The sequence below is a fragment of the Eulemur rufifrons genome, chromosome 7 (assembly GCF_041146395.1).
Source record: "Eulemur rufifrons isolate Redbay chromosome 7, OSU_ERuf_1, whole genome shotgun sequence".
Lineage (NCBI taxonomy): Eukaryota > Metazoa > Chordata > Mammalia > Primates > Lemuridae > Eulemur > Eulemur rufifrons.
In genome coordinates, this window is record NC_090989.1 from 161,185,750 (window position 1) to 161,212,301 (window position 26,552).

Genomic DNA, 26,552 nt, shown 5'->3' on the forward strand with positions numbered 1-26,552 from the left:
TCAGATAATGTTTCAATTTTTTTTTTTTTTTTTTTTTTTTTTGAGACAGAGTCTCGCTTTGTTGCCCGGGCTAGAGTGAGTGCCGTGGCATCAGCCTAGCTCACAGCAACCTCAAACTCCTGGGCTTAAGCAATCCTCCTGCCTCAGCCTCTTGAGTAGCTGGGACTACAGGCATGTGCCACCATGCCCGGCTAATTTTTTCTATATATATTTTAGTTGGCCAGATAATTTCTTTCTATTTTTAGTAGAGACGGGGGTCTCGTTCTTGCTCAGGCTGGTCTCGAACTCCTGACCTTGAGCGATCCACCCGCCTCGGCCTCCCAGAGTGCTAGGATTACAGGCGTGAGCCACCGCACCCGGCCCAATTTTTTTTTTTTAAAGCAGAATTCTATTTCTCCCTTCAGTGACACTGATACTGTTGCCCAGATTCTGGGTATCTGGGACGACTCTTCTTTGGGCCCTTCCCTTTCTTTCCTTCTATTCTTCCTTCCAATTTGACCCTCCACTCTTCTTTTCTTTCTTTTCTCTCCTTCCTTCCTTCCTTCCTTCCTTCCTTCTCTCTCTCCCTTTCTCTCTCTTTCTTTCTTTCTCTTTTTTGAGACAGTGTCTCTCTTTGTTTTTTGGGCTAGAGTGCAGTGGCATCATCATAGCTCACTGCAACCTCAAACTGGGCTCAAGCGATCCTCCTGCCTCAGCCTCCCAAAGTGCTAGGATTAGAGGTGTGAGCCACTGCACTTTTTCTTTCTTATTTCAAATCCAGAAACACAAATGAGTGATCAATTGTATTTGTAGTTGATTATAGGTAGGGTGACCATATATCCCATTTTACCTAGGACAATTCTAGCTTGTGCTTGTTGCCCTGGAGTAATTATTAATAACATTTCCCTTTTAATCTCGGAAATGTCCCAATTTGAGCAATAAATTATATAGTCACTCTAGCTATAGCAAAGTCTTGATTTTCTTTTTGTCATCTCAAACCTTATCTTCGGAGCAGATAAGAATGTCTAAATAAATAATAGTAACAATAAAAGAATGCCCAAATAGCACCTGAACATTTTGTTATATAGAAAGGGACCCATTATGGAATAATAAAGCTACAAAGGAGTTTTAATCAGACAGGTGTATGAAATGACACAATTTAGTTGGAACCACTCAGTAAAAATGTTGCTATTTTCAACAGGCCATTAAGTACTTTAATACTGAAGCTCTTTTACAAAAAAAAAAAAAAAAAAGAAGGGCTTAGGTGAAATTTATATAGTCATTCCTTAGTGTAAGAGTATACTAGGAGTATGTAAAGATGATTTGTCGTTTTTTTTTTTTTTTTTTGGAGACAAAGTCTTGCTCTGTTGCCCAGGCTACAGTGCCGTGGCATCAGCCTAGCTCACAGCAACCTCAAACTCCTGGGCTCAAGTGATCCTCCTGCCTCAGCCTCCCAAGTAGCTGGGACTACAGGCATGCGCCACCATGCCCGGCTAATTTTTTCTATATATTTTTAGTTGTCCAGCTAATTTCTTTGTATTTTTAGTACAGATGGGGTCTCGCTCTTGCTCAGGCTAGTCTCGAACTCCTGACCTTGAGCAATCCATCCGCCTTAGCCTCTCAGAGTGCTAGGATTATAGGCATGAGCCAGTGTGCCTGGCCTGATTTGTCTTTTGGCAAAAATCTAATAATCATCAATAGGAAACTGGCTAAATAAATTATATTAAATATTAATAGCAAGATCCACACAACTAAATAATATTAAAAGCCAATAAAATGAATGAGACAGACAAATATGCACTGATATGAAAAGATGTTCAAGATAAATATTTAAGTACAAATAATTTGTAGAACATTACATGTAATATGAGCCTATTTTTAAAAATAAAAAGTACATGTGTATAGAAAATATCACTGAGGAATAGGGAATACACTATTGACTGAGTTTATTTCCTGGAGGAAGGATTCCAAGGGACTGTAGTAATAACAAAATTGTATCTCTAAAACATGACATAGCTTTGATATTGGTCTACTCTTGTCTTTAGATAAAAATCACAGCATATTGAGGAACAGGAAAGTACATTTAAGAGAAGGAAATGGGGTCAGCGCAGTGGCCCACACATGTAATCCCAGCACTTTGTGAGGCTGAAGCAGGAGGATCACTTGAGGCCAGGAGAATGAGACCAGCCTGGGCAACATAGCAAGACCCTATCTCTACAAAAAACAAAAGAAAATTAGCCAGATGTGGTGGCACATGCCAGTAGTCCAAGCTACTCAGGAGGCTGAGGCAAGAGGATTACTTGGGACCAGGAGTTTGAGGTTACAGTGAGCTCTGATAGCACCACTGCACTCCAACCTGGGTGATACACAAAGACCCTTTCTCTAAAAAAAAAAGAGAGAGAAGGAATAAAGAATTATTAATCCAAACTAAAAGATACTAACTATATCTTACATGTTAGAAACTAACCTCATTACCAGAAAATTGGTGCGGGAGGAGTGGAAACTGCTGTCAAAAATATGGTAGTCCCAAATGGTCACAGAAAATATAGAGAGTTAAACATAGCAGAAACATAGGGTGCTAATTATAGTTACTTACATTGGAGGCTACCCACAAATTCTCAACCCTGGGGGAATGGTACTTTGAAAGATGTGATCTGTAAATTATTTTCAATAATTGAAAATAATAGTTGAAAAGTACAGGCATACTTCATTTTATTGAGCTGTGCTTCATTGTGCCTTGCAGATACTGTGTTTCTTATGCACTGAGGGTTGTGGCAACCCTGTGTGGAGCAAGTATACCAGTGCCATTTTCCAATAGCGTGTGCTCACCTTGTGTCTGTGTCACATTTTAGTAATTCTTGCAATATTTTTAACTTTTTCATTATTACTATACCTGTCATGGTGATCTGTGATCAGTGATCTTTGATGTTACTATTATAACTATTTTGGGGCACCACAAACTGGACTCATATAAAGTGGCAAATTTAATTGATAAATGTGTGTGTTCTGATGGCTCCACCGACCAGCTGTTCCCCTGTCTCTCTCCCTATCTTTGGGCCTCCTTATTCCCTAAGACACAACAATATTGAAATTAGGCCAATTTCAATGGCCTCTAAGTGTTGAAGTGAAAGGCAGAGCCGAATATCTTGCTTGAAATCAAAAGCTAGAAATGATTAAGCTTAGTGATAAAGGTATGACGAAAGCCAAGATTGGCCAAAAGCTAGGCCTCTTGCACTAAATAGCCAAGTTGTGTATGCAAAGGAAAAGTTATTGAAGGAAATTAAAAGTGCTACTTCAGTGAACACACAAATGATAAAAAAGTGAAACAGCCTATTGCTGACATGGAGAAAGTTTGAGTCGTCCGGATAGAAGATCAAATCAGCAACAGCATTTCCTTAAGTGAAAGCCTAATCCAGAGCAACGTTCTAATTCTCTTCAATTCTATTAAGGCTGAGAGGTAAGGAATCCTCAGAAGAAAAGTTTGAAGCTAACAGAGGTTGGTTCATAAAGTTTAAGCAAAGAAGCCATCTCTATAACATAAACGTACAAGGTGAAGCAGCAAGTGCAAGTAGAAACTGTAGCAAGTTATCCAGAAGAACTAGCTAAGATCATTGATAAAGGTGGCTACACTAAACAAAAGACTTCCAGTGTAGATGAAACAGTCTTCCATTGGAAGAAGATGCCATCTAGGACTTTCCTAGCTAGAGAGGAGAAGTCAATGCCTGGCTTAAAAGTTTCAAAGGACAGGCTGATTCTCTTGTTAGGGCCTAATGCAGCTGTTAACTTTAAGTTGAAGCCAATACTCACTTATCATTCCAAAAATTCTAGGGCCCTATGAATTATGCTAAATACACTTTGCCTGTGCTCTCTATAAACAGACCAATAAACTCTAGATGATAGCACATCTGTTCACAGCATGGTTTACTGAATATTTTAAACCCACTGTTGAGATCTGCTACTCAGAAAAAAAGATTCCTTTCAAAATATTACTGCTCACTGACAATGTACTTGGTTACTCAAGAGCTCTGATGGAGATGTACAAGGAGATTAATGTTGTTTTCATGCCTGCTAACACAACATCCATTCTGCAGCCCATGGATCAAGAAGTAATTTTGACTTTCAAGTCTTACTATTTAGGAAATACATTTCACAACGCTATAGTTGCCATAGATAGGGATTCCTCTGATGCATTTGGGCAAAGTATACTGAAAACCTTCTAGAAAGGATTCACCATTCTACATGCCATTAAGAACATTTGTGGTTCATGGGAGAAGATGAAAATATCGACATTAACAGAAGTTTGGAAGAAGTTGATTCCAACCTTTATGGATGACTTATAAAGTTTGCAGAATAAAAGGCTAATATACAAAAATCAATCACTTTCTTATATATCAGCCATGAACAAATGGAATTTGAAATTAAAAGCACACAACACCATTTACTATAGCACTCAAAAAAAAAGGAATACTTACGGATAAATCTAACAAAATATATACAAGAGCTGTATGAGGAAAACTACAAAACACTGATGAACTAAATCAAAGTATTGAATAAATGGAGAGACATTTCATGTTTATAGACAGGAAGACTCAACATTGTAAAGATGACAGTTCTTCCAAATTTGATCTATAGAATTAATTCTATGCCAATCTAAATCCCAGCAAGTTTTTTTTTTTTGGATATCAACAAGCTGATTCTAAAGTTTATGTGGAGAGGCAAAAGAGCCACAACAGTCAACACAATATTGAAGGAGGAGAATGAAGTCAAAGGACTAATACTACCAAAATTTAAAGCTTACTATAAAGCTTTAATTGTTTTTAATCAAAACTATGTGGTATTGGCAAAAGTATAGACAAATAGATCAATGGAACAGAATGGAGAGCCCCAAAATAGACCCACATAAATATAGTCATCTGCTCTTTGACAAGGAGCAAAAGGCAATATACTATAGAGCAAAGATAGTCTTTTCAACAAATGTTGCTAGAACAACTGGACATCCACATGCAAAAAAACAAAATCTAGCTCAGACCTTACACCCTTTACAACAATTAACTCAAAATGGATCACAGACCTAAATATTAAGGGCAACACTATAAAACCGATAGAAAATAACATAGGAGTAAACCTAGCTGACCTTGGGTATGAATGATGACTTTTTTAGATACAACACCAAAGGCATCACCCATGAAAGAAATAACTGAGAAGATGGACGTTAAAAAACTTTTGCTCTGCGAAAGACAATGTCAAAAGAAAACAGGCCACAGACTGGGAGAATTACAAAAAGACACATTTGTATATCCAAAATGTATGAAGAACTCTTTGAAACTGAACAAGAAAGCCAACAACCCAATTAAAAAATAGGCAAAAGACCTTAAGAATCTGAAACACTGACAACGCCAAATACTAGAGAGGATGTGGAGCAAAACTAATTCTCTTCAATTCCTGATAGGAATGAAAAATGGTACCACTATTTTGGAAGATGGTTTGGTGGTTTCTTACAAAACCAAACATATTCTTTTCATATTATCCAGCAATTGTGTTCCTTGGTATTTACTCAAAGAAATTGAAAACTTATGTCCACACAAAACTTATACATGAATGTTTATAGCAGCTTGATTCATAATTGCCCAAACTTGGAAACAACCAAGATGTCCTTGAGTAGATGAATAGATTAGTTAACTGCAATATATCCAGCCAATGGAATGTTATTCAATGCTAAAAAAAAAAGAAAAGAGCTATCAAATCACGAAAAGGCGCGGAGAAAATGCAAACGTATATTTACTAAGTGAAAGAAGCCAATCTGAAAAGATTCATACTGTATGCTTCCAACTATATGACATTCTGGAAAAGGCTAAACTATGAAGACAGTAAAAGATCAGTGGTTGCCAGGGGTTGGAGTGTGGGGAGGAACTAAAAGACAGAACACCCAAGATTTTTACAGCAGTGAAAATACTCTGTATGATATTATAATGATGGATACATGTCATTAAACATTTTTCCAAACTCATGAAATGTACAACATGAAAAGCAAACCCTAAAGTAAACTATGGATTTTGGGTAATTATGATGTGTCAAGGTAGGCTCATCAATTATAACAAATGTACCAATCTTGTGGGATGTTGATAATGGGGGAGGTTATACATCTGTGGGGACAGGGGCTATATGGGAAATCTCTGTATCTTCCTCTTAATTTACTATGAACCTAAAACTCCTCTAAAAATAGTTTTAAAAAAGATATTCTAATATCTAAATATCAAAATAAACAAATATCTAATATCTAAAGGCCTTCTGAAGATTTCTGTTTAGGAGAATCTGAGCAACTATTTTTCCCCTAAATATCTTGAAAAATATATTATTTTGCTTTGAAAAACTAAAATATAAAATGAGATATGATTGGCTTTGGGGTCTTCCTCATAAATTCTTTGCCTAGGCCAATGTCTACAACAGTTTTTCCAACATTTTCTTCCAGAATTCTAATAGTTTCACACCTTAGGTTTAAGTCTGTTACCCACCATGAGTTGATTTTTGTGAGAGGTGAAAGGTGTGGATTCTGTTTCAGTCTTCTACATGTGGCTATCCAGTTTTCCCAGCACCATTTATTGAATAAGGATTCTTTTCTCCAGTGTATGTTTTTGTCTGCTTTGTCAAAGATTAGATGGCTATATGAGGATGGTTTTATATCTGGGTTCTCAGTTCTGTTTCACTGGTCAATGTCCCTGTTCTTGTGCCAGTACTAAACTGTTTTAATTACTATAGCCTTGCAGTATAGTTTGAAGTCTGGTAAATTGATGCCTCCCATTTTGTTTTTATTGACTAGGATTGCTTTTGCTATACGAGGTATTCTCTGGTTCCATACGAAGCGTAAAATTATGTTTTCCATATCTGTGAAAAATGGTGTTGGTATTTTAATAGTGATTGCATTGAATCTGTAGATCACTTTGGGTAGCATAGGCATTTTAACAATGTTGATTCTGCCGACCTATGAGCATGGTATGGTTTTCCACCTGTTTACGTCCTCTGCTATTTCCTTCCTCAATGTTTCATAGTTCTCCCTATAGAGGTCTTTTACCTCCTTAGTTAAATATATTCCTAGGTGCTTTATTTTCTTTGTTGCTATTGTGAAGGGTATTGAGTCTTTGATTTGGTTCTCAGTTTGACTGTTATTGGCATATATGAATGCCTCCAATTTGTGTGTATTGATTTTGTATCCTGAGACTTTACTGAATTCATTTATCAATTTCAGAATCTCTTGGTTGAATCCTTGGGGTTTTCTAGATATAATATCATATCATCAGCAAAGAGTGAGAATTTGATCTCTTCTGCCCCCATCTGGACGTCCTTAATTCCGCTCTCTTGTCTAATTGCTGTAGCAAGGACTTCCAACACTATGTTGAATAGAAGTGGTGACTCCAAAGGCAATCACAGCAGCAACAAAAATAAATAAATGGGACCTGATCAAATTAAAGAGCTTCTGCACAGCCAAAGAAACTGTCACGAGAGTAAACAGACAACCTACAGAATGGGAGAAAATTTTTCGCATGCTACACCTCTGATAAAGGGCTGATAACTACAATCCCTTTAGAACTCAGGGAAAACAGCAAGAAAAAAATCAAACAACCCTATCAAAAAGTGGGCAAAGGACATGAACAGAAACTTTTCAAAAGAAGACAGAACAATGGCCAACAACCATATGAAAAAATGCTCAACATCTCTAATCATCAGGGAAATGCAAATCAAAACCACAATGAGATATCACTTATCTCCAGTGAGAATGGCCTTTTTAAAAAAGTCCCAAAACAATAAATGTTGGCATGGATGTGGAGAAATAGGAATACTCATACACTGCTGATGGGACTGCAAACTAGTGCAACCCCTGTGGAAAGCAATATGGAGATACCTTAAAGAGATACAAGTAGATCTACCATATGATCCAGCAATCCCATTACTGGGCATCTACCCAAAAGAACAAAAGAAATTCTATAAAAAAGACATCTGCACTCAAATGTTTATAGCAGCACAATTCACAATTGCGAAGATGTTGAAACAACCCAAGTGCCCATCAATACGTGAGCGGATTAATAAAATGTGGTATATGTATACCATGGAGTACTACTCAGCTATAAGAAAGAATGGTGATATAACACCTCTTGTATTTTCCTGGATAGAGCTGGAATCCATTCTACTAAGTGAAGTATCCCAAGAATGGAAATATAAGCACCACATGTACTCACCATCAAATTGGTTTCACTGATCAACACTTAAGTGCACACATAGAAATAACATTTATCGGGTGTCGGGCAGATGGGAGGGGGGAGGAGGGGATGGATGTATACATACATAATGAGTGCGATGCGCACCATCTGGGGGATGGACACGCTTGAAGCTCTGACGGGGGGGGAGGGGGACAAGGGCAATATACGGAACCTAAACATTTGTACCCCAATAACAAGCTGAAATAAGAAAACAAACAAATACAATGAGATATGACTTCAGCATGGCTCATTGAGACTTGAATTAAATACTTACCAATGTCCACAGTCAAAAAGCTGTCGTAACAATTCAATAGGAGGTTGAGCTCCATATTTCTCCAATGCAGGCATATTCATATCATCTATAAAAATTATACACTTCTTTCCCATAGGGGGTCCAAAAACTCCTTTGCGTCTTTTATCTAATCTAGCCATAATGATGTTCTAAAATGTAAAGAAGGAAAAGTGGTATATTTACCTATAATTGAATTATAAAATTATCATTACTTATGTTAAATCAGTATCAACAAGAAAAACAAGCTATGGTGCCAGAAATCATGGGATTTTTATTAGTAACTGTTACTATTTGCTTAATGTATCAATGATTAATTTAACATAAAAGGACATATTTAATACCAGAAAAAAAAAGTATACAAGTCTTTGTAAGGAAATAATGCCAAGCAGCATTATGTGTGCTTATTTATTTTTATTTATTCATATTTAGGGTGATACTAAACTTCATACTCAATATCATTTGAAGAACATTTATTAAAATCTTTTATGGACTCATAATTGTTACATACATATATATTAATATATTATTTTTGTATTGTACACACATAGATATTTCTATAATATTTTCCTCATTGGATACACCAACATATCTATTAACTTTAACTTACTTAATATTTAAAAGCACTAATCTTTACAACACTTAACTTTTTATAGCTGATATAAATGTGGATGTTTTCTTTTATTTCTGATATTTTTGGAACTCACTTGTCCGTTGCAAAAAGAAAAAAACCAAAATTATTGTTTTCATTCAAATAAAGCTTCACAAGCAGTGAAGAAGTTCTGAATTTGTAAGATTTTGAAGTTAAGGGAATTCTAGAGGCGTCAAACAACAAGAATGAGGTCAAGAGAGAATGGATAGGCAGAAATTTAGGAATAGATGATAAAAGTGGCAATTGGAAAAGGTTTCAGGAAGTAATTTCATCTTGGCACACCTGGAGGCCAACGGTGGGATGCACGGCTACATGGCTCCTGTCACAGATGGTCACACAATAGTCCATGGTTTGAAAGACCCAGTGAGTAGCAGATGCCCGTAAGGACCATCCAGGAAAGTCTAGAAAGAGCAACTGGAAATTCTCTCATTTCTTCTTGGGTCCCCCACCACTCACCCCACCTCGTGTGTGTGTGTGTGTGTGTGTGTGTGTGTGTGCGCGCGCGCGCATGTGTGTGTCTTTTTCCTATACTCCTTTCTATAGTTAAGAAATCAATTGTTGCTGCTTCTTAGGCTTAAAAAAAAGGGGGGTGACAAAGCTCAATAATCCAGTATTAGTGTAAAAATTTTCTCTTAAATTTCTTGTCATTAAAACTTAATTTCAAAACTTACTTTTATCATTAAAACTTAATTTCAAAACCCCACAAATAAAAGTTTTTAAATTTTATTTAAATTCATAGAAGATTTACACAGTTTCTTATTTAATATACAATTTAAACACATCAAATAAGGCAAAAAAATCAATAATTATAGACCCACGTTTCTGTCTTTAAACTAACCTGAACCTGATTGGCACTGGTCCGCGCAGAGAAATTGACATAAAAAGGAAAGTACCGGTCCTTTTCCAAGTGATTCATTAGCTTATCCTTCACATACACTGATTTTCCTGTACCCGTTGGACCCACAAGAAGCAGTGGCCTTTATGAAAACAATGAATATATCATTCAAAATGGAAAAAAGTCAGAATACATCCCTACTAAAGGAGCCTGGAGTTAGTTAAAAACTTAAATAATAAATCATCTTTATCTAAAAACTCGTATTTTTATCTGTCATTATTGCTTCATGAAAGACTTCATAAATGTAAAGATTGCCATACATTTTTGATTAATGTTGCAGAGACATTAATAGTAATAAACTATTATTTGAACAGATGTAACATGATATACAAAGACAATAATAAAACATGTAGTAACATGCTTAATTTTTCAGAAAAGAAAGTCAAAGTTTGTCTCCTCGGAAAAGGGCTGTGTTTGTACTTTTTAGCTGGGGTCCAGACATGGGGCTGGCGGTGTGGAATAGAATAATAAGATGACAACAATAAGATAGGTTTAGGCTGTTTCACGGTTATCTCGATAACAAAGTTTTTGTGAGAGATGGAATGACAGTGAATTCTAAAGCTAACAGTTATGAAAACTTGTTAATAGCATTTTTAAATCTATTCAGTTACTAACTGAAAATACTCATCTAAAAGCAAACTCTAAAGAATTTGCCACTCAGTGAGGCTTCAAGCAGGGTTTCCCATGCTTGAGTGATCATAACTAATTTTAAGGGGAAAATAATCATATGAGTAAAATAATCATATGTTCACAAAACTCTGGGGAATCCCACTTTGAGAAATGCTGCATTAAAAATAAAATACTGTCATTGTGAGTGATAACTTGTTCCCGCATTGAAACTGAGTAGCAGTATTCAGTTCTAAGAGGTCATCTAACTAAGCCAAATTATGCTAACATTAATTTTATAAATTATCATTATCACAAAGTTAAAGGTCTTTTAGAATTAGAGTGATCCCTGAGAATTCATCTACGAGTTCCAGTCTAACACTCACTTTATGAAAAGCTATTTATTAAAATGATTTTAATAAATAAAATGCTGTTCTTAACTTGGGATCCATGGACCAACTGAAGAAATTCTTAGAATTGAGAGAATCTGTGAACTTAGATGACAAAAACATTATACCTTTAGCTTTGCTATCCTCAACTAAAATGTAGCAATTGTATGAACAGTACCTGTGTCTTTGTCACCAGTAGAAATCATAGATGTTATCCTAATCATAACAATTGGTACAGTATCTCAAAAATATCACTCATTTCCATTACTTCTTCAAAATTATTATAGTCATCAGACCCATAGATAGATCTTATTGTTTAATGTGTCACTAGAGAAGCACATATACTATATTAAATATTTTAATAAATGTATTTCAATAAATAAGTGGTTTCTTTTGTGATTCTATGTTTGAACCCATTCATTTAAAAGTATTATTTAAAAAATAAATAAAAATATTGTTCTGACAGTGGTTCTTGGCACAAAAAAACTCATGTACTACTAGTCATTTCCCAGAATTGGCAATTGCCTTCCTTGCCTAAGAAAATTTTTAATATTAGCCTCTCAGTGCAAAAATGCGACTATAGATACAAAATAGGGATAAAATAATTGTCCCTAATAGCTAAAAAAATAAGATAAATTGTTCACAAAATGCACTCGGAAATAGGTTCTTTATCAAGAAAACAAAATATAAACTTGTCTAGTTTAAATAATATTGTGATAAATTATGCCTGTTTTAAAAGAAAAATAACTATAAAATGTTATTAAGAAAGTTGGTATAAATATGCATACAGTACATGTTTAAACTTTTGGTCAGTTTCATGTACTCTTTTTTTTTTGAGACAGAGTCTCGCTTTGTTGCCCAGGCTAGAGTGAGTGCCGTGGCATCAGCCTAGCTCACAGCAACCTCAAACTCCTGGGCTTAAGCGATCCTACCGCCTCAGCCTCCCAAGTAGCTGGGACTACAGGCATGTGCCACCATGCCCGGCTATTATTTCTATATATATTTTAGTTGGCCAGATAATTTCTTTCTGTTTTTTTTTTTTTTTTTTTTTTAGTAGAGACGGGGTCTCGCTCTTGCTCAGGCTGGTCTCGAACTCCTGACCTTGAGCGATCCACCCGCCTTGGCCTCCCAGAGTGCTAGGATTACAGGCGTGAGCCACCGCGCCCGGCCTTCATGTACTCTTTTTTGATGTACTCTTCTGATTTAAGTCTGAGTTTTTAATATTTATCTTAAATTATGGGATCCAGAACTGGCAAAGAACATAAATGAAAAATGCTCAGCGTAATGGGAGAATAAAGGTCATGGTTCGTTTGATATCTCAGGACCACACTGAACTGTAAAGAAGAATGCATAACTGTTTAACAACAACACCGCAACTGACTTTCAGTCTGCTGAGACAAATAGAAATACAAGGTGGCTTATAAGGCAACAAAGAATGATGGCAAGGGTTTCAGAGTGGGCAACAGGAAACCTGGATTCCAGATTTGTCAACAGCAATAGATGTCACCTTCAACATGTCAATTGGAACCCCAAGGTCTCAGTTATTTGAAAATGGATGGCCTTAAAGTTTACTTCGAAAGTTTCTATAATCCTATTAGAATGGCACTGTTACATTTAAAAATCATGTTTTTAGCAGAGTTCCTTACTTTGCATAGGTAATACTCAAATCCATGAGAAATGTGTATCTAATTGTATCCATAGTAGGGACTATGATGTCTTGAATCTTGACATGTTTACCTCCTAAATGAGTACTTTTAATTAATTCATTCCAATGAAGCCAGCGACCTCTGTTTTTCAACTATAAGAGAATATAAATTTTCAAATATTATAAGCATGCATTTATTATATCTGAAAGGTTCTTTTCAACATTTACACTGTTATATTAGCTTTTTAAAACTTTAGTCTTTTCCCTTTTATGAAACATTAGATTAATATACCTGAATGTATGAAACATATTTTAAGTCATAAAGCAGATTAATAAAATCAGCATCCATGAATCTACTACTCAAGAAATATATATTTTCCTTTAGATCAATTTTCCTGGGCCGGGTGCGGTGGCTCACGCCTGTAATCCTAGCACTCTGGGAGGCCGAGGTGGGCGGATCGTTTGAGCTCAGGAGTTCGAGACCAGCCTGAGCAAGAGCGAGACCCCATCTCTACTAAAAAATAGAAAGAAATTATATATGGACAGCTAAAAATATATATAGAAAAAATTAGCCGGGCATGGTGGTGCATGCCTGTAGTCCCAGCTACTCGGGAGGCTGAGACAGGAGGATCCCTTGAGCCCAGGAGTTTGAGGTTGCTGTGAGCTAGGCTGATGCCACGGCACTCACTCTAGCCTGGGCAACAGAGTGAGACTCTGTCTCAAAAAAAAAAAAAAAAAAAAAAAAAGAAAAGAAAAGAAAAAAATATTAAAAAAAAAAATTTTCCTTTATAATGATAATCTGAAGAATATAATGAAACTTTATCACAAATTCAACATAACCAAAATTTCAGACACTTTTGTCTTTATGTCTTCTTAACACTCTAATCTTCCCCAAATGCCTTAAGGATATTTTTTTGCATATATCAAGTATTTATTTGAAAGCCACTCTAATGTACCTCAAGTTACAATTTCCTGGATTTTGGCTTCACTTTTTTATATCTTATTTATTTTTATTTTTAATTATTATGGGTACATAATAGTTGTATATCTTTTTTTTTTTTTTTTTTTTTGAGACAGAGTCTCACTCTGTTGCCCGGGCTAGAGTGAGTGCCGTGGCGTCAGCCTAGCTCACAGCAACCTCAAACTCCTGAGCTCAAGGGATCCTCCTTTCTCAGCCTCCCGAGTAGCTGGGACTACAGGCATGCGCCACCATGCCCGGCTAATTTTTTCTATATATATTTTTAGCTGTCCATATAATTTCTTTCTATTTTTAGTAGAGATGGGGTCTTGCTCTTGCTCAGGCTGGTCTCGAACTCCTGAGCTCAAACGATCCGCCCACCTCGGCCTCCCAGAGTGCTAGGATTACAGGCGTGAGCCACCGCGCCCGGCCCATAATAGTTGTATATCTTTATAAGGTACACGTGGTATTTTGATACAAGCATATAATATGAATTAATCAAATCAGGGTAATTGGGATATTCACTCTTTTATATTTTAAAATAAACTAAAAACAAAATATCACATGAAATCTTTATAATTGTTTCTCTAAAATTATTCTCTTTGGCATTTTGATCCCAGCTAATATTCAGCCAGGACATATCAGCATGGCTGATTGTTCCGATATTTAAATTCTTCTGAACCACTGTCTAAATAGCTGCTATCCTGACCCCTCTGAGTGCCTCCCAATCCTCACCCTGCCCCCTCAGTAATTTGTATTCGTAGTTTTTAAAGTTTTGGCTTTTATTCTTATCCAAATTATATATGTACATATTTTAGAGCCAGTTTTACAAGGTTAAGAAAAACATTTCCCTACTCTCATTTTCCCCTCCTTGGGGGCAACCACGTTTACATCTTTAAGCTGGATATTTTGGTATTTACTTTCAATTCTTTTATTTTTTAATCTATTTTTTTCTATTTCAGAATATTATGGGGGTACAAACGTTTTGGTTACATGAATTGCTTTTGTACAGATTGAGTCAAAGTTATAATGTTTCCACAACCCAGATGATGTGCATTGTACCCATTAGGTGTGAATTCACCCATCCCTTCCTTTCCTTCCACCTGTTTGATTTGCATTGAATTTTACTACCATACGTGCACGAGTGTTGATATATTAGTTCCAATTTAGTAGTGAGTTCACGTGGTTTTTGCTTTTCCATTCTTTTTTTTTTTTTAATTTTATTTCAGAATATTATGGGGGTACAAACGTTTTGGTTACATAAATTGCTTTTGTACCGTTTGAGTCAAAGTTATAAATGTGCCCATCACCCAGACAGTGTGCACTGTACCCAAAGGTATGAATTTACCCATCCCCTCCTTCCCACCCCCACCAACTTTCAATTCTTAAAGCATATGCTTGTGTTATCATCTCTTGATTTTTCACTTTTAGAGATTACTTTATTGACTTCCCCACTATGACTAAAGAAGATGAAACTCTTTTTGGTCATAGTCTTAAAATTCTGTGTTAGCATGGTTTTGGGGAAAGAGCCTTATACTGTTAAGTCAGGAGAACACTTCAAGTCCTGGCTCTGCTGGCCACAAACCTTTCTAGGTTTGCTTCTTTATCTATAAAACTTGAGATTTAGGTAAAATTATAATTAAGGGTCTATCCAAATCTCATGAGTTATGAAATAAAATTCATATGAACCAAATGATTATTCAAATGCTTGCTGTTTAAAAACTGTTTTGGGGAATTCTTTTATAAAGTGGAACATAGATTTAATTTAAATATGAAATTATATTACTAAAGCAGATTTATTTATACTGCCAACAGGTTATAAGAGGAGAAACTAAAGAGAAAGGACTAAAAAGCTCACCACAGGAGTCAAAATAACTCTAGGATGAAAAAACCCAGGAGATCTGTCTGAAGATCCAAGGCTTTGTGTTTTATGTCTTATTTTTATGTCATACCTCATACATGTAGTCATAGACCAGGCCTTTCTCATCAAAATGGCATTCCCATTTACCCACAGAGGCTGGCAATGGGTTTTCATCATCTCTTCCCAGTATGATTAATCGTATGAAATTATCAAACATAACACGACTGTCTGTATCACAACTTCCTCCAATAGACCAAATCAAAGAGAATATAAAGCAAGCCTGTTGGTGGGAAAAAAATTTTAACTTATAGTAATTATTTTTGAAGAAATTTAAAGACAAACTTAAGCAAAAGTTAGCACATTAAGGGCCTGCTCAACCTACTTGGAAAAGGTCATGTGTATAAACAAAGTGGAATGGAAGACAGCTAAGCCACATAAAGGGTCATTTCTCTGGCAATAGCTGTCACAATTTAAAGTGCCCATACCAATGACCTAGGAATTTCTCTTTTAGTAGTTTATGCTCAAATATATTTCCACCTTTGAAAATGATCTATGTATAAGAATATTCACTGCAGCACTATTTGTAATAGCAAAAGATCAGAAGCAGCCCAAATGTTCCTCAATAGGGCTCTGCTTAGTTGGATTATGTTACATACACTGAAATACATGCAGCTGTTAAAAAAGAAGGTCACTGTGTAAGTACCAATATGGAACAATCTCCAAGACATATTATAAGTGAGAAATGATACAGATTAGTACATATAATATGTTAACATGCATTTTTTAGTCAAAAACTAAATCAAATATATTTTAAGAGAAAAACTTCAATCAGGTATCAACCTATATTAAGTTTCTAAAAGTGTTTCTCAAACCATTTGAAAAAGCTGGGAGTTTAGGTTTACCAACAGAATGAAAACTTTCAGTAAATAGATAACTTGAAGGTTATATAGATAAGCTAGTCCTAGGATACTTTTATTTTATAAGAGGTAACACTGATAGGTATGGAAGAATATTTAAAACCAGTCCTGTGAAGGGTAGTTCCAAACCTACAGACAAAATGTGATAAAGAAATTATACTTCAAACATGTCTGTTCAATTTCGTCTAAAATGGAGAGATATAAAGGTAAAAAAGGAGGAAGAAAGGAAGAGGTTATGCCAAGCAGGGAACCCTGGAATATGAGACTTCTGAAGTAGAAGATTTTTGCCGCAGCATGATAAAGAGAAAACAATGGGAGAGAAATGCTATTGCCAAGAGTACAAGAGGAGAGGCGGGGATCAAGGCATTTTTTAGGAATAAAGTACTAGGTAGGGAAAGGAACATAAACCAGGAAAAAGCAAAAAAACCTCTTTCCTTTGGCTCCCTTTGATGATTTCTGCTCACTAGTGCCACGATCTCTGGCCTTCTCTGACCTCTAGACTTTAGCTAACCAGGACTACTGACTTCTCCCTACCTAAGTCCTCCATGGACTCTGCCTACAACACTCCACCTAGCTGGCTGGATGCCTGCTCCTAGTCTTTCACAGGTAGCTTGTAGGTTGCCTACATGCTGGCTAACATTAAGACAAAGTCAATTCACCTAAAGTCCAAATTGGTTTAATATTAACACTTTATTAAGTGTTTATCAAATTATGGTATTTCATAAATAATAGAGTAGTTTTGGTTCATTCTGACATAATTTACTTTCTTTAAAGTACTTTTTAATATCAGAATATCAGGTGAGGATAAATATTCTGTCCAAGCTCACCAAAAATCAGCTTTGAATCTTGTAATGTCTTTCTCAATACAAATATAATTTGCCAGAAGCATATTTTATTGAGTAATTAAAAACCACATTACGTATAAAACCAACCATAATCCAAACACGGATGTGCTTGCTAGTAGGATCATTTTCTACCACATCACAGAGCAGGACTTCAAAGAGACGTGTGAGAGATACAACCACATTGCTATTGCTTGTAGTGACCAGTTCCTGCAAAGTGAAAAGAATAAGACACTTCTCTTAACTTTCTTTTTTTAAATTTTATTTTATTTTTAAAGTTTCATCCAATTCCTTCTCAAACTTTTCTTAATTTTCATCTTATTTGGAAAATAAAAGAAGATAAGTACTTTATTTTTTAAAACTGATAAGAGCATACATGGTTTTCAGAAGGTCTTTATAACATTTAAACTTAAATAATTTAAGTAGGCATGATAAAAATATTTCTCAAATATTTTAGTTTGTATTATATTATACAATTGTACATAACATTCTTATTCTAAATTCTCTGACAAATGAAAACTAGCTACTGTAAGAGAATAAGTAATGTTCTAAGGATAGCAGAAATGAAGTCTCCACCAGCCATTCACTCATTTATTCATTCAACAGACATTTATGAAAAACACATTATACCTATATACCAAGCTAGGAGATATGGAAATAAAAGACATAATCCCTGAAAAGGAGAGATACTAAAATTAAATAAACAAAAATAATACGGTGTAATAATGATAAGACAGAGAAAGTCTTAGGGTACAAAGAGGCTATTAGAGTACTTGGGATTAACAATTAGCCCAGATCAGAGTGGGGACAAGGAGGGAGGGAAATGGGAGAGAGATAAGTCAAGGATGTCTTCCCAGAAGAAGCAATAGCTAAGCTGAATTTGGAAGGAAAATTTAAGTTTGCCAAGCGAAGCTACATATACAAAGAAATGGAGATGTGAGCAGACACAGATTATTAACAGAATTCTGTAGGATGTGAAAGTAGAGTATAAAGGATGAATGGCAAAAAATAAGGCTTGAGAAGCAGTAGTTAGGACCTGAAAAGCTTTATAATCTGTGTTAAGGATTTAATTGTAAAAGGAAGAGGGTTCCAATGGAGGGTTTTAAGTACAGGAGTAAACCTAATGAATTTATGTTTTGGGATCTTCATTCTAGTAGCAGGATGTAGACTAGACCAGAGCGACTCCATTATATTGATTCAGGTAGGAAACAGTGAAGGTCAGAACTGTGGTACTATAACAGGAAGGGTGGGTGAGGCGGTGGTTGGAGGAACGGGGTAGTGAGGAGAGGACAGATATAAAAGTTATCAAGGTGGGAAAATCAACAGATCCTGGGAACTGAATGGATGTAGAAAATATGAGAATGAATTAGGAGAAGAAAATCCACTACCCATTACCTAGAAAGATGGAGCCTATTTTGTATTATTTACAACAAATAAGTATTAGAGCTTTAAAACTAAAAAACTTTTGCAGACTTTACCTGTATATTTTCCCTATGAAGACACTATAAAAAAATCTTCATAAAGTGAAATTGTTCGTTTTTTTCTTTTATGCAGCGTAATTTTTTTATCCCTAAAATAATACTTTAAGATAAGAAATCTACTGAATATCTCTTTGCCCTCTCCATATCAATATATTATTTATATGTAAGTTACCAATGTGCACGCACACCTGTGTGTGTGTGTGTGTTTATGGTGGTGGTGATGGTTGAATAGTGGTCCCCAAAAATATATTTTCATGTCCTAATCCCAGCCCAGGCAACAAAGTGAGATCCTGTCTCAAGGAAAAAAAAAACTAAACTATATATACAAGTGAGTTTTTAACATATTGATTGCCACACTAGAAAAAAATTTTTTTCCTTGGGGCCACAGTGTTTTATTACAAAAATAGAATAAAAATTTTGAAAATAAAATGATCCTTTCTAATTTCATGAAAAATTTGTCACATTGTTTTCTGTGCATGAATTAATATGCAACTTGAAAAATAGTTCTCTGCAAGAACAAGTCTAAAAGAAGAAAGGAAAAAAAAAGAAACAAAAGAAAAATAGTTCCCAAGGTGAAGAGACATGTGAGTGACACATGCTTCACGAGGCCTCAGGCTCAAAACTAGCGTGAGTTAAATACAACTCACATGGCAGTTAATGTGTTAAAGGCACAAATTTAAAATATTTTTAAAATATGGAATGGAAAGTAATTCGTAGTTTTAAAGCTTTAGATGCTGGTTTTATAAAAATATTTTAACTAGAGTAAGTTTAATTTTAACTTCTGGGTTATTTAGCTGCAACTTGAGCAATATAAAACCAAAGGTGGATATATAAATGTGTAAGGAAAAACTGGTTTTAGTTATTCACCCTACCATTGTGACTTTATACTCAGTCAAGTTGATTGGAAACTAAAGAAACCTGAGTAGGTCAGAGAATTATAACAATACCTTGCAGTTTTTCTTACGAAACATTAAAGAGGGCGGTATTAACCAGTTAAAAAGTTCTCCCAGAAGAGCTTGATGTTCTGGTACATGTAGAGGTCCTTTCAGTGAATTCAACCATGAAGACACAAGCGGCTTCCATCCTAACTGTGAGGGCTCCAAATAAATCATGCCACAACGGCTTACAGTGGCGGGCTAGAGAAAAAAAGACAAGTTTTCTTTTTCTACTGTTGCTTTTATACCAATGGTAGCTGGCAATTATCAACTACTTCTTGGCATGACTTAAAAGGCCCTTCTACCTCTGCAGCCTCATACATACTAGACATTCCCCATACAGAAAACTATTTGCAGTTTAGCTCCCAAACTTATCATGGCTCCATGTCTTTATGCATTATCTTGTCATGATTTGAATGCCCAGGCCCAGCCAATCTCCCTGGAGAAGCCTTACATCTTCTTCAAAATCAGATCAAACACCTTCCACGGTCCTCCTCTGTCCATTCCCCTCATAGGTGCTCACTGCTCTCCACACTCTTAAAGCACTTACATGTACTGCGCACTGAGATTATTTATTAGCATTCTTTTCATCCTCCCTAAACAAGCACACCCTGTGTCTTATTCATCTTTGTATTCCCACTGCCTAACCCATTTTAGGACACATCACATTATAAAATATTATATAATTATTGACTAAATACATGGACAAATGAATGAACAAACAAACAAACTACACTTACATTAAATTATGAACTTACTGAGGCCTGGGAAAGATCCATTGTTTCAAAGATGAGGCTCATTTGAGGGGACATTTGAATGATTTCTCCACTCATAAGGCAAAGCTAAAGGCAATGATTTTTTAAACATTTATTTTAAAAACATTTCAAACTTCTCAGATAAAAAGCTATTCTAAGATAAAGTATCTCCTGTGATATAATGGAATAAGTATTAGAATGGAAGCCAGTAATCTTAATTCTAGGTCTAGCTCAGTCAATTATTACTGGTATGCAAATATGTAACATCTCTAAGTCTCAGTCTCTTCATCCATAAAACAGGGGTAATATCTCTCTCAAAGAAGTGGGGGAAGGCATACTATAAGACAAAGTCCAAAAACTATAAAATCCTATATAAATGTCAGTTCTTATTATTAATAAAAGTATATGAAATACTCCAGAATTTATAAAGTTGCCATAGGCTTTTTTATTAATTAAAAATTAGAAAATAGAGAATAGCATAATGAGTACTCATACAGCCATCTCCTAGATTTAATCAATAACATTTTGCCACATTGGCATTGTCTTTTTTAAAAAATATTTTAAAGAGCATATGGACACCATAGCATTTCACATCCAAATGTCAATGTGCCTACAAAATAAGGATATTTCCTATATAACCACAATAACATTATTGTAAGGTTGGTGGGGCGCCCTGTAGCCCCCTCCCCTGCTACAAACCCCTCTGCCCTAAACAGTAAGTCAGCTCCACTTTTCTGTTTGAACAAACACCTGGCCTCACCAAGCCCAGCCACATCCTGTGACTGGCAGCACACCCAGCCCCCACGCTGTCTGCCCGACCCTGGAGACATCCTGTTGCAGCCCCAGAGGCATCCTGCTTACTAAGAACTTGATAATCCACTTAAACAAGCACCTAAAAAGCAAGCCCCCTTCCACTTATGCCCCTCACCGCATATAAATACCCTTGCCTCAGTCCCAGACGACTGCGACTTCCCTAGTCCCTCCCGGGTCTTGAGAACCTCGCCTGGATCCCTTGCTTGGGATCCCTTACCCTCACCCTGGAACACTCCAATAAAGCCTCTTTACTTAACCCTTTCAACTCTACTCGTCTTTCTTTCTCTGGTGCTGACCATCCAAAAAACCTCACAATTATCATACCTAACAAAATGAACAATAATTCCTTAATGTCATCTAACAGTCAGTACTCAAATTTCCACAGTTGTACCAGTAATGTCTTTTCAACTGATATATTCAAACAAAAATTCAATCAAGGACCACACATTGAGTTTGTTATGTCTCCTTGGTCTCTTTTGATCTGAAATATTTCCTCTTTCCTCAAAGATATCAAAAACTGAATTTATCAACTACATCCTGTCAAATTCCTATCTTGTCTGTTATTATTAAAGCCATCCTACCTTTTAAATCTCCTTGGCTCATACCTTTGAAACTAAAATTAACTTTTAATAATATTAATAATTATATTGAATACTGATACTCCAAATTAACTAAGTCTTTTAAATTCTTCCTCTATATTTATTTTTCAGTGTTTCCTCTCTGTTTCTACAACCATTACTCTAGTTCCGGTTTTGCCCCTATCCAGTTACATGTCAACAATGCGGGCTTTAACATTTTTGGATTCAATTTCTTAGCTGTAAAATAAATCAGTGATCTAGAGCTGAATCGTCCAATATGGTAGCCACTAGGCATATGTGGCTATTTGTATTTAATTTTGACTAATTAAGATTTTTTTTACCTGTAATATTTTATTTAATTTATTTATTTATTTTTAATTTCAGCTTATTATGGGGGGTACAAAAGTTCAAGTTACATACGTTGCCCATGTACCGCCTATCCCCCCAAGTCAGAGCTCCAGGCGTGTCCATTCCCCAGACAGTGCGCATTGCACTCATCATGTAGGTATACACCCATCCCCTCCTCGCACCCCTCCCTCCCCGAGTCAGTACCTTCAAGCGTGACTAATTAAAATTAAGTAAAATTTAAAACTCAGCTCTTCAATTGCAGTAAGCCGCACTTCAAATGCTCAGTAGCCACATGTGGCTACCTCATCAGGCAGTGCAGATATTTCTAGCATCGCAAAAAATTCTACTTGACATTGCTGGTATAGAATACTTTTACTCTTCTGCCAGATCATTTCAGTGGACATTCTCCTACTTGCCACAAATTCGGGAGGTAGAGTCAGTATTCTCCTCACTCCCCCATGTTGTTCCCCACCTACTTGTACTTCACCCTCATGTACAACCCTTGTTTCTTTGATAACCCCTGCTTTTTGCTGTAACCCACCAGCACCCAAGGATTCCCCCCTCATTAGTTAAAGCCTTTGGCATGTGGGCCCAGTCTCTTTTTTTTCTACCACAACTTTGGCCTGATTCAGTGTTTATGAGGATGAGAATCTCAACTGGGAAGCCTCCCAGATCCTTGACCACCTTGTCTTCACTTATTTTTCCCTTGCTCCACTCCAGCCATCCACTTTATATATCCAGGACCTTCTCTCCTGGAACAATACACAATTTTGAAATATTAAATTCAAGCATGTCAGCCTCTGCCCACAGCCTGCGATCCATCCAGATCTCCCACTCATCGTCTCCTACTATACTTGCTCTTCATTTTCACAGGGACTTTCACATCCCTGCTGTTTTCACTTCATTCATTAGGCAGCTTCTGTTCTATGGTCCAATGCTTCTACCATCCCTCATGCCAATATCTTTAAAGTCTTACTGTATTTCCAGGATTACAACATTACCTACATCTGCACCCAAGTTGCTTAGTTGCTTAGACTGGTAGAGAATATCTTACAAAGACAGACCATGACTACTACTAATAATTCATGGTCTTCAACTCAATCAGGGTCTCACTGCTACCCAGATGTGCTTCTATGTTTTCCTAGGTAGCTCTCTTTTCCATTTTCTATATGGCTAATTTAAACCTCTTCCTTTCTCCTCAAGTCTGCAAAGAACCAAGGCCTATCACTTAACTAAGAAAAGAGAAGTCATCAAAAGGATTTGTCTTCAAATTTCCACTATCAAATCCATACATTCACTTATATCTATAACTATCCTTTCATACTTCCAATATGAGACAATGCTGCCACTTGGCTCTGAGTTCCTGGACTTCACTCTACCGATTAACCCCTCTCTTCTGAATCATCACTGCTTTTTGTCTGTTTAGTTTCCATCCTCAGTTCAATCAATATTAATGAATGAATGAATGAAAGAATAAGTGACCAACCACCCATGATAAGGTATTATAGTATAGTCTGAATGCTAATTAAATGATGCTTCCTTATTAGTGTAGTCATTTCACGTAAGTATGGAAATAAATTATGCTATATTCACACACTAGAGTACTAATACAGACATAAAAATAATTAATAAATAAAATGAAACTACAACAACATGAATATCATAGATATATGGATCAAAAAAGAAAAGCACTAAAGAGTATGATTCCATTCACATGAAATTCAAGAACTGGTAAAAGTAATTTATCACAGAAGTCTGTCTGAATAGTGATTATCTCTGGAGGAGGGTGTACAGACCGGCAAGGAACATGAGTGAACTTTGTAGGGTGCAGGATATTTTATGCATCTTTATCTGGGTGATGGTTATGTGAGTGTACATATATGTTTAAAAAAATCATAGAATCTACATGTAAAACTAGTGCACATTTTATACTTTATGTATGTTGTCTCTTAATTAAAACAAATATTAGAAAATTTTTACTTTCTAATTCTTTCATACATCTCACAACTTCTAGGGTAATATACTACATATAAGCACTGAAGTATTCAATGTTTTCAAAAGGAATGAGGACTTTTTATTTTCCCCCAAAATATTAAAATTAAGAAACCATAAGACTGACATTCACTTAACAACTTATTCTTACCTAGTAGATTACTATGCCTTCCTGCTAACATTAGTAATTTTAATACAATACACTTTCATTTTACAAAAAAATAAGCAAAGGGCTTACTATAGCACAATTTTCACTGAAAAGATCATTTATATTAATAAATCTATTCCACTTGGTGCATCCTTTATTCTAAATATATAGTCCTAGTTGGTTAGTTGGTGAATACATAAAATTACTCAATCATGTCTAAATCTGCTTTGCTTTTAATAAATGATAATTTACCTTTTTATTATCATCCAATACTGTGTTCATGCTCTCTATCCACAAAGTATCAATAGGACCATCAAATACAACCCATTTCCGGTCAGGTGTTTCTGATAAGGCAAATTCCCTAAAAGTGTTAGCCACAATACCATCAGTCCACTGAGGAAAAAAAGGAAGAGTTGGAAAATTCCCTTCATAAAATTGGATTTAGCAGTGAAACTATGAAAACACTACAAATTTCTTGGTTTAATATGCACTGTCAATAAGAGAGTTGAGAATGTTTGTGTTGTAGATTACCTCATGAGACACTGGGTCAAACTGTCCAAAAAGTTGGCCCATAGTAATGGCTTTAGGGTTTACAGTCCTATAAATGACCTTTTCTTCCTCTCCGTAGCCACGCTCATTCATAAGAGTTAGGGTATCTGCCAGCACATGCAGAACTTTTGTCTTGGCAGCAAAAGGCTCTCCTACTAACATAAAACTATGTAAGAAAAGAAGTAATAATACAATAAGATTCTTTTAAAAACATAAATTATACTACTATATAAAACTTTACTCTGTGATAATTACTACACATTTTTGAAATTATATGAATTTTTCTCAGACATGAGGAAAACACATTTAACTTCTGCAATGATTAACTCAAAATCAAATTTTCCACATTAATGTCATTTTCTCTAAAAGGGAATATAATAAAAAGTCTCTAAATGACAATGAAAACCTAATATCTGTATACTTTTTAAAAGCTGAGACTTGAGGTCCCCAAAGAAGAGGACTGGGGAAGATTTTTGTTTCTAACGTCTTCACTTGCTATGCTATTAGTTTAGTGCTCTTTGCCAAATATTTCTGGATCTCCTGCCTCCTGGCACATATAGGGTTCCTGGCCCTCTTGTGGAAAGACTAGGTAACTAGTTCTAACCAAGAGTAATAAAAGGGAGATGATGGGGATTACTTCCAAGCAGGGGTAGATAATCGCTACCGGGAGATCTTACAGAGCCCTTTTTTCCCTTTGGCACAGCTCTGACCCACAATTTTGGGATGGTACCTACTCCAACAGCCTGAGACCCTGAGTGATTATGATGAGCAGAGCTTCCCTGCTAACCTATAATGGACACACAGTGTGAGGGAGAAATAAATCTTAGTTTGGTACCTAGAAGTGTGCTTGGCATAATATTAATAAAAAAAAGACCAAAATCTGTGGCATTGGCATAGAAGTCAGGTTGTGGGTAGCAAATGAACTGTTATCAGAGCCTAAAAGATTGGCAATCATTGTTATGCAATGATGAAACATCTCCTAAATTTATCCCTTGAGATAACCTGGAAGACAGATAATATAACTAACAAAACTGGAGTTTTAGGGGGAAAGTATAGTAAACAATGCTATTAGTATATAATGGCAGCTAATGACTGCATTTAAGAAAGAGGTGGGGGGTGGAATAGCCAGTTTGTAAGCAGGAATGAAAAAGAATAGAGGGAATCCAGAAATTCAGGGAAATGTAGGATTGAATGAGGCAAAAGATTAGACTTTTAAAACCTTTGGGCTGGGCATGGTGGCTCATGCCTGTAATCCTAGCACTCTGGGAGGCTGAGGCAGGAGGATCGCTTGAGCTCAGGAGTTCGAGACCAGCCTGAGCAAGAGTGAGACCCCATCTCTACTAAAAATAGAAAAATTAGTCACGGCTGTGGAGGCTGAGGCAGGAGGATCACTTGAGCCCAGGAGTTTGAGGTTGCTGTGAGCTATGATGACGCCACTGCACTCTTCCCAGGGCAAGAGAGCAAGACTCTGTCTCAAAAAAAAAAAAAAAAAAAAAAAAAAAAAAAAAATTATATGAGAAAGAAATAAACCTTTGCTTTTTAAGCCACTGGGAAGAGAGGGGTTGTTTGCTCCCTAGCATACCTAGCATACAAAGTTTGCTGAGTCTTTTGTTCATCAATTATAGTTGCTTTAACAGTTTAATTTAAAAATGACATTTAACTATAGCC

General features: G+C 36.0%; 1 protein-coding gene across 1 annotated transcript in view; it reads right to left on the reverse strand.

The window, feature by feature from the left end:
* The window catches only part of DNAH12 (dynein axonemal heavy chain 12), a 162,454-nt gene that overhangs the window by 75,582 nt on the left and 60,320 nt on the right, over positions 1 to 26,552 (reverse strand). The window contains exons 30-38 of the mRNA XM_069473730.1: positions 24,867 to 25,050; positions 24,588 to 24,728; positions 20,460 to 20,543; positions 19,714 to 19,902; positions 17,376 to 17,495; positions 15,618 to 15,806; positions 12,709 to 12,860; positions 10,011 to 10,149; positions 8,506 to 8,672 (exon numbers count right to left, since the gene is read on the reverse strand). Of these exons, the coding sequence (XP_069329831.1) occupies positions 8,506 to 8,672; positions 10,011 to 10,149; positions 12,709 to 12,860; positions 15,618 to 15,806; positions 17,376 to 17,495; positions 19,714 to 19,902; positions 20,460 to 20,543; positions 24,588 to 24,728; positions 24,867 to 25,050 (1,365 nt within the window). The remainder of the gene's footprint in view (positions 1 to 8,505; positions 8,673 to 10,010; positions 10,150 to 12,708; positions 12,861 to 15,617; positions 15,807 to 17,375; positions 17,496 to 19,713; positions 19,903 to 20,459; positions 20,544 to 24,587; positions 24,729 to 24,866; positions 25,051 to 26,552) is intronic.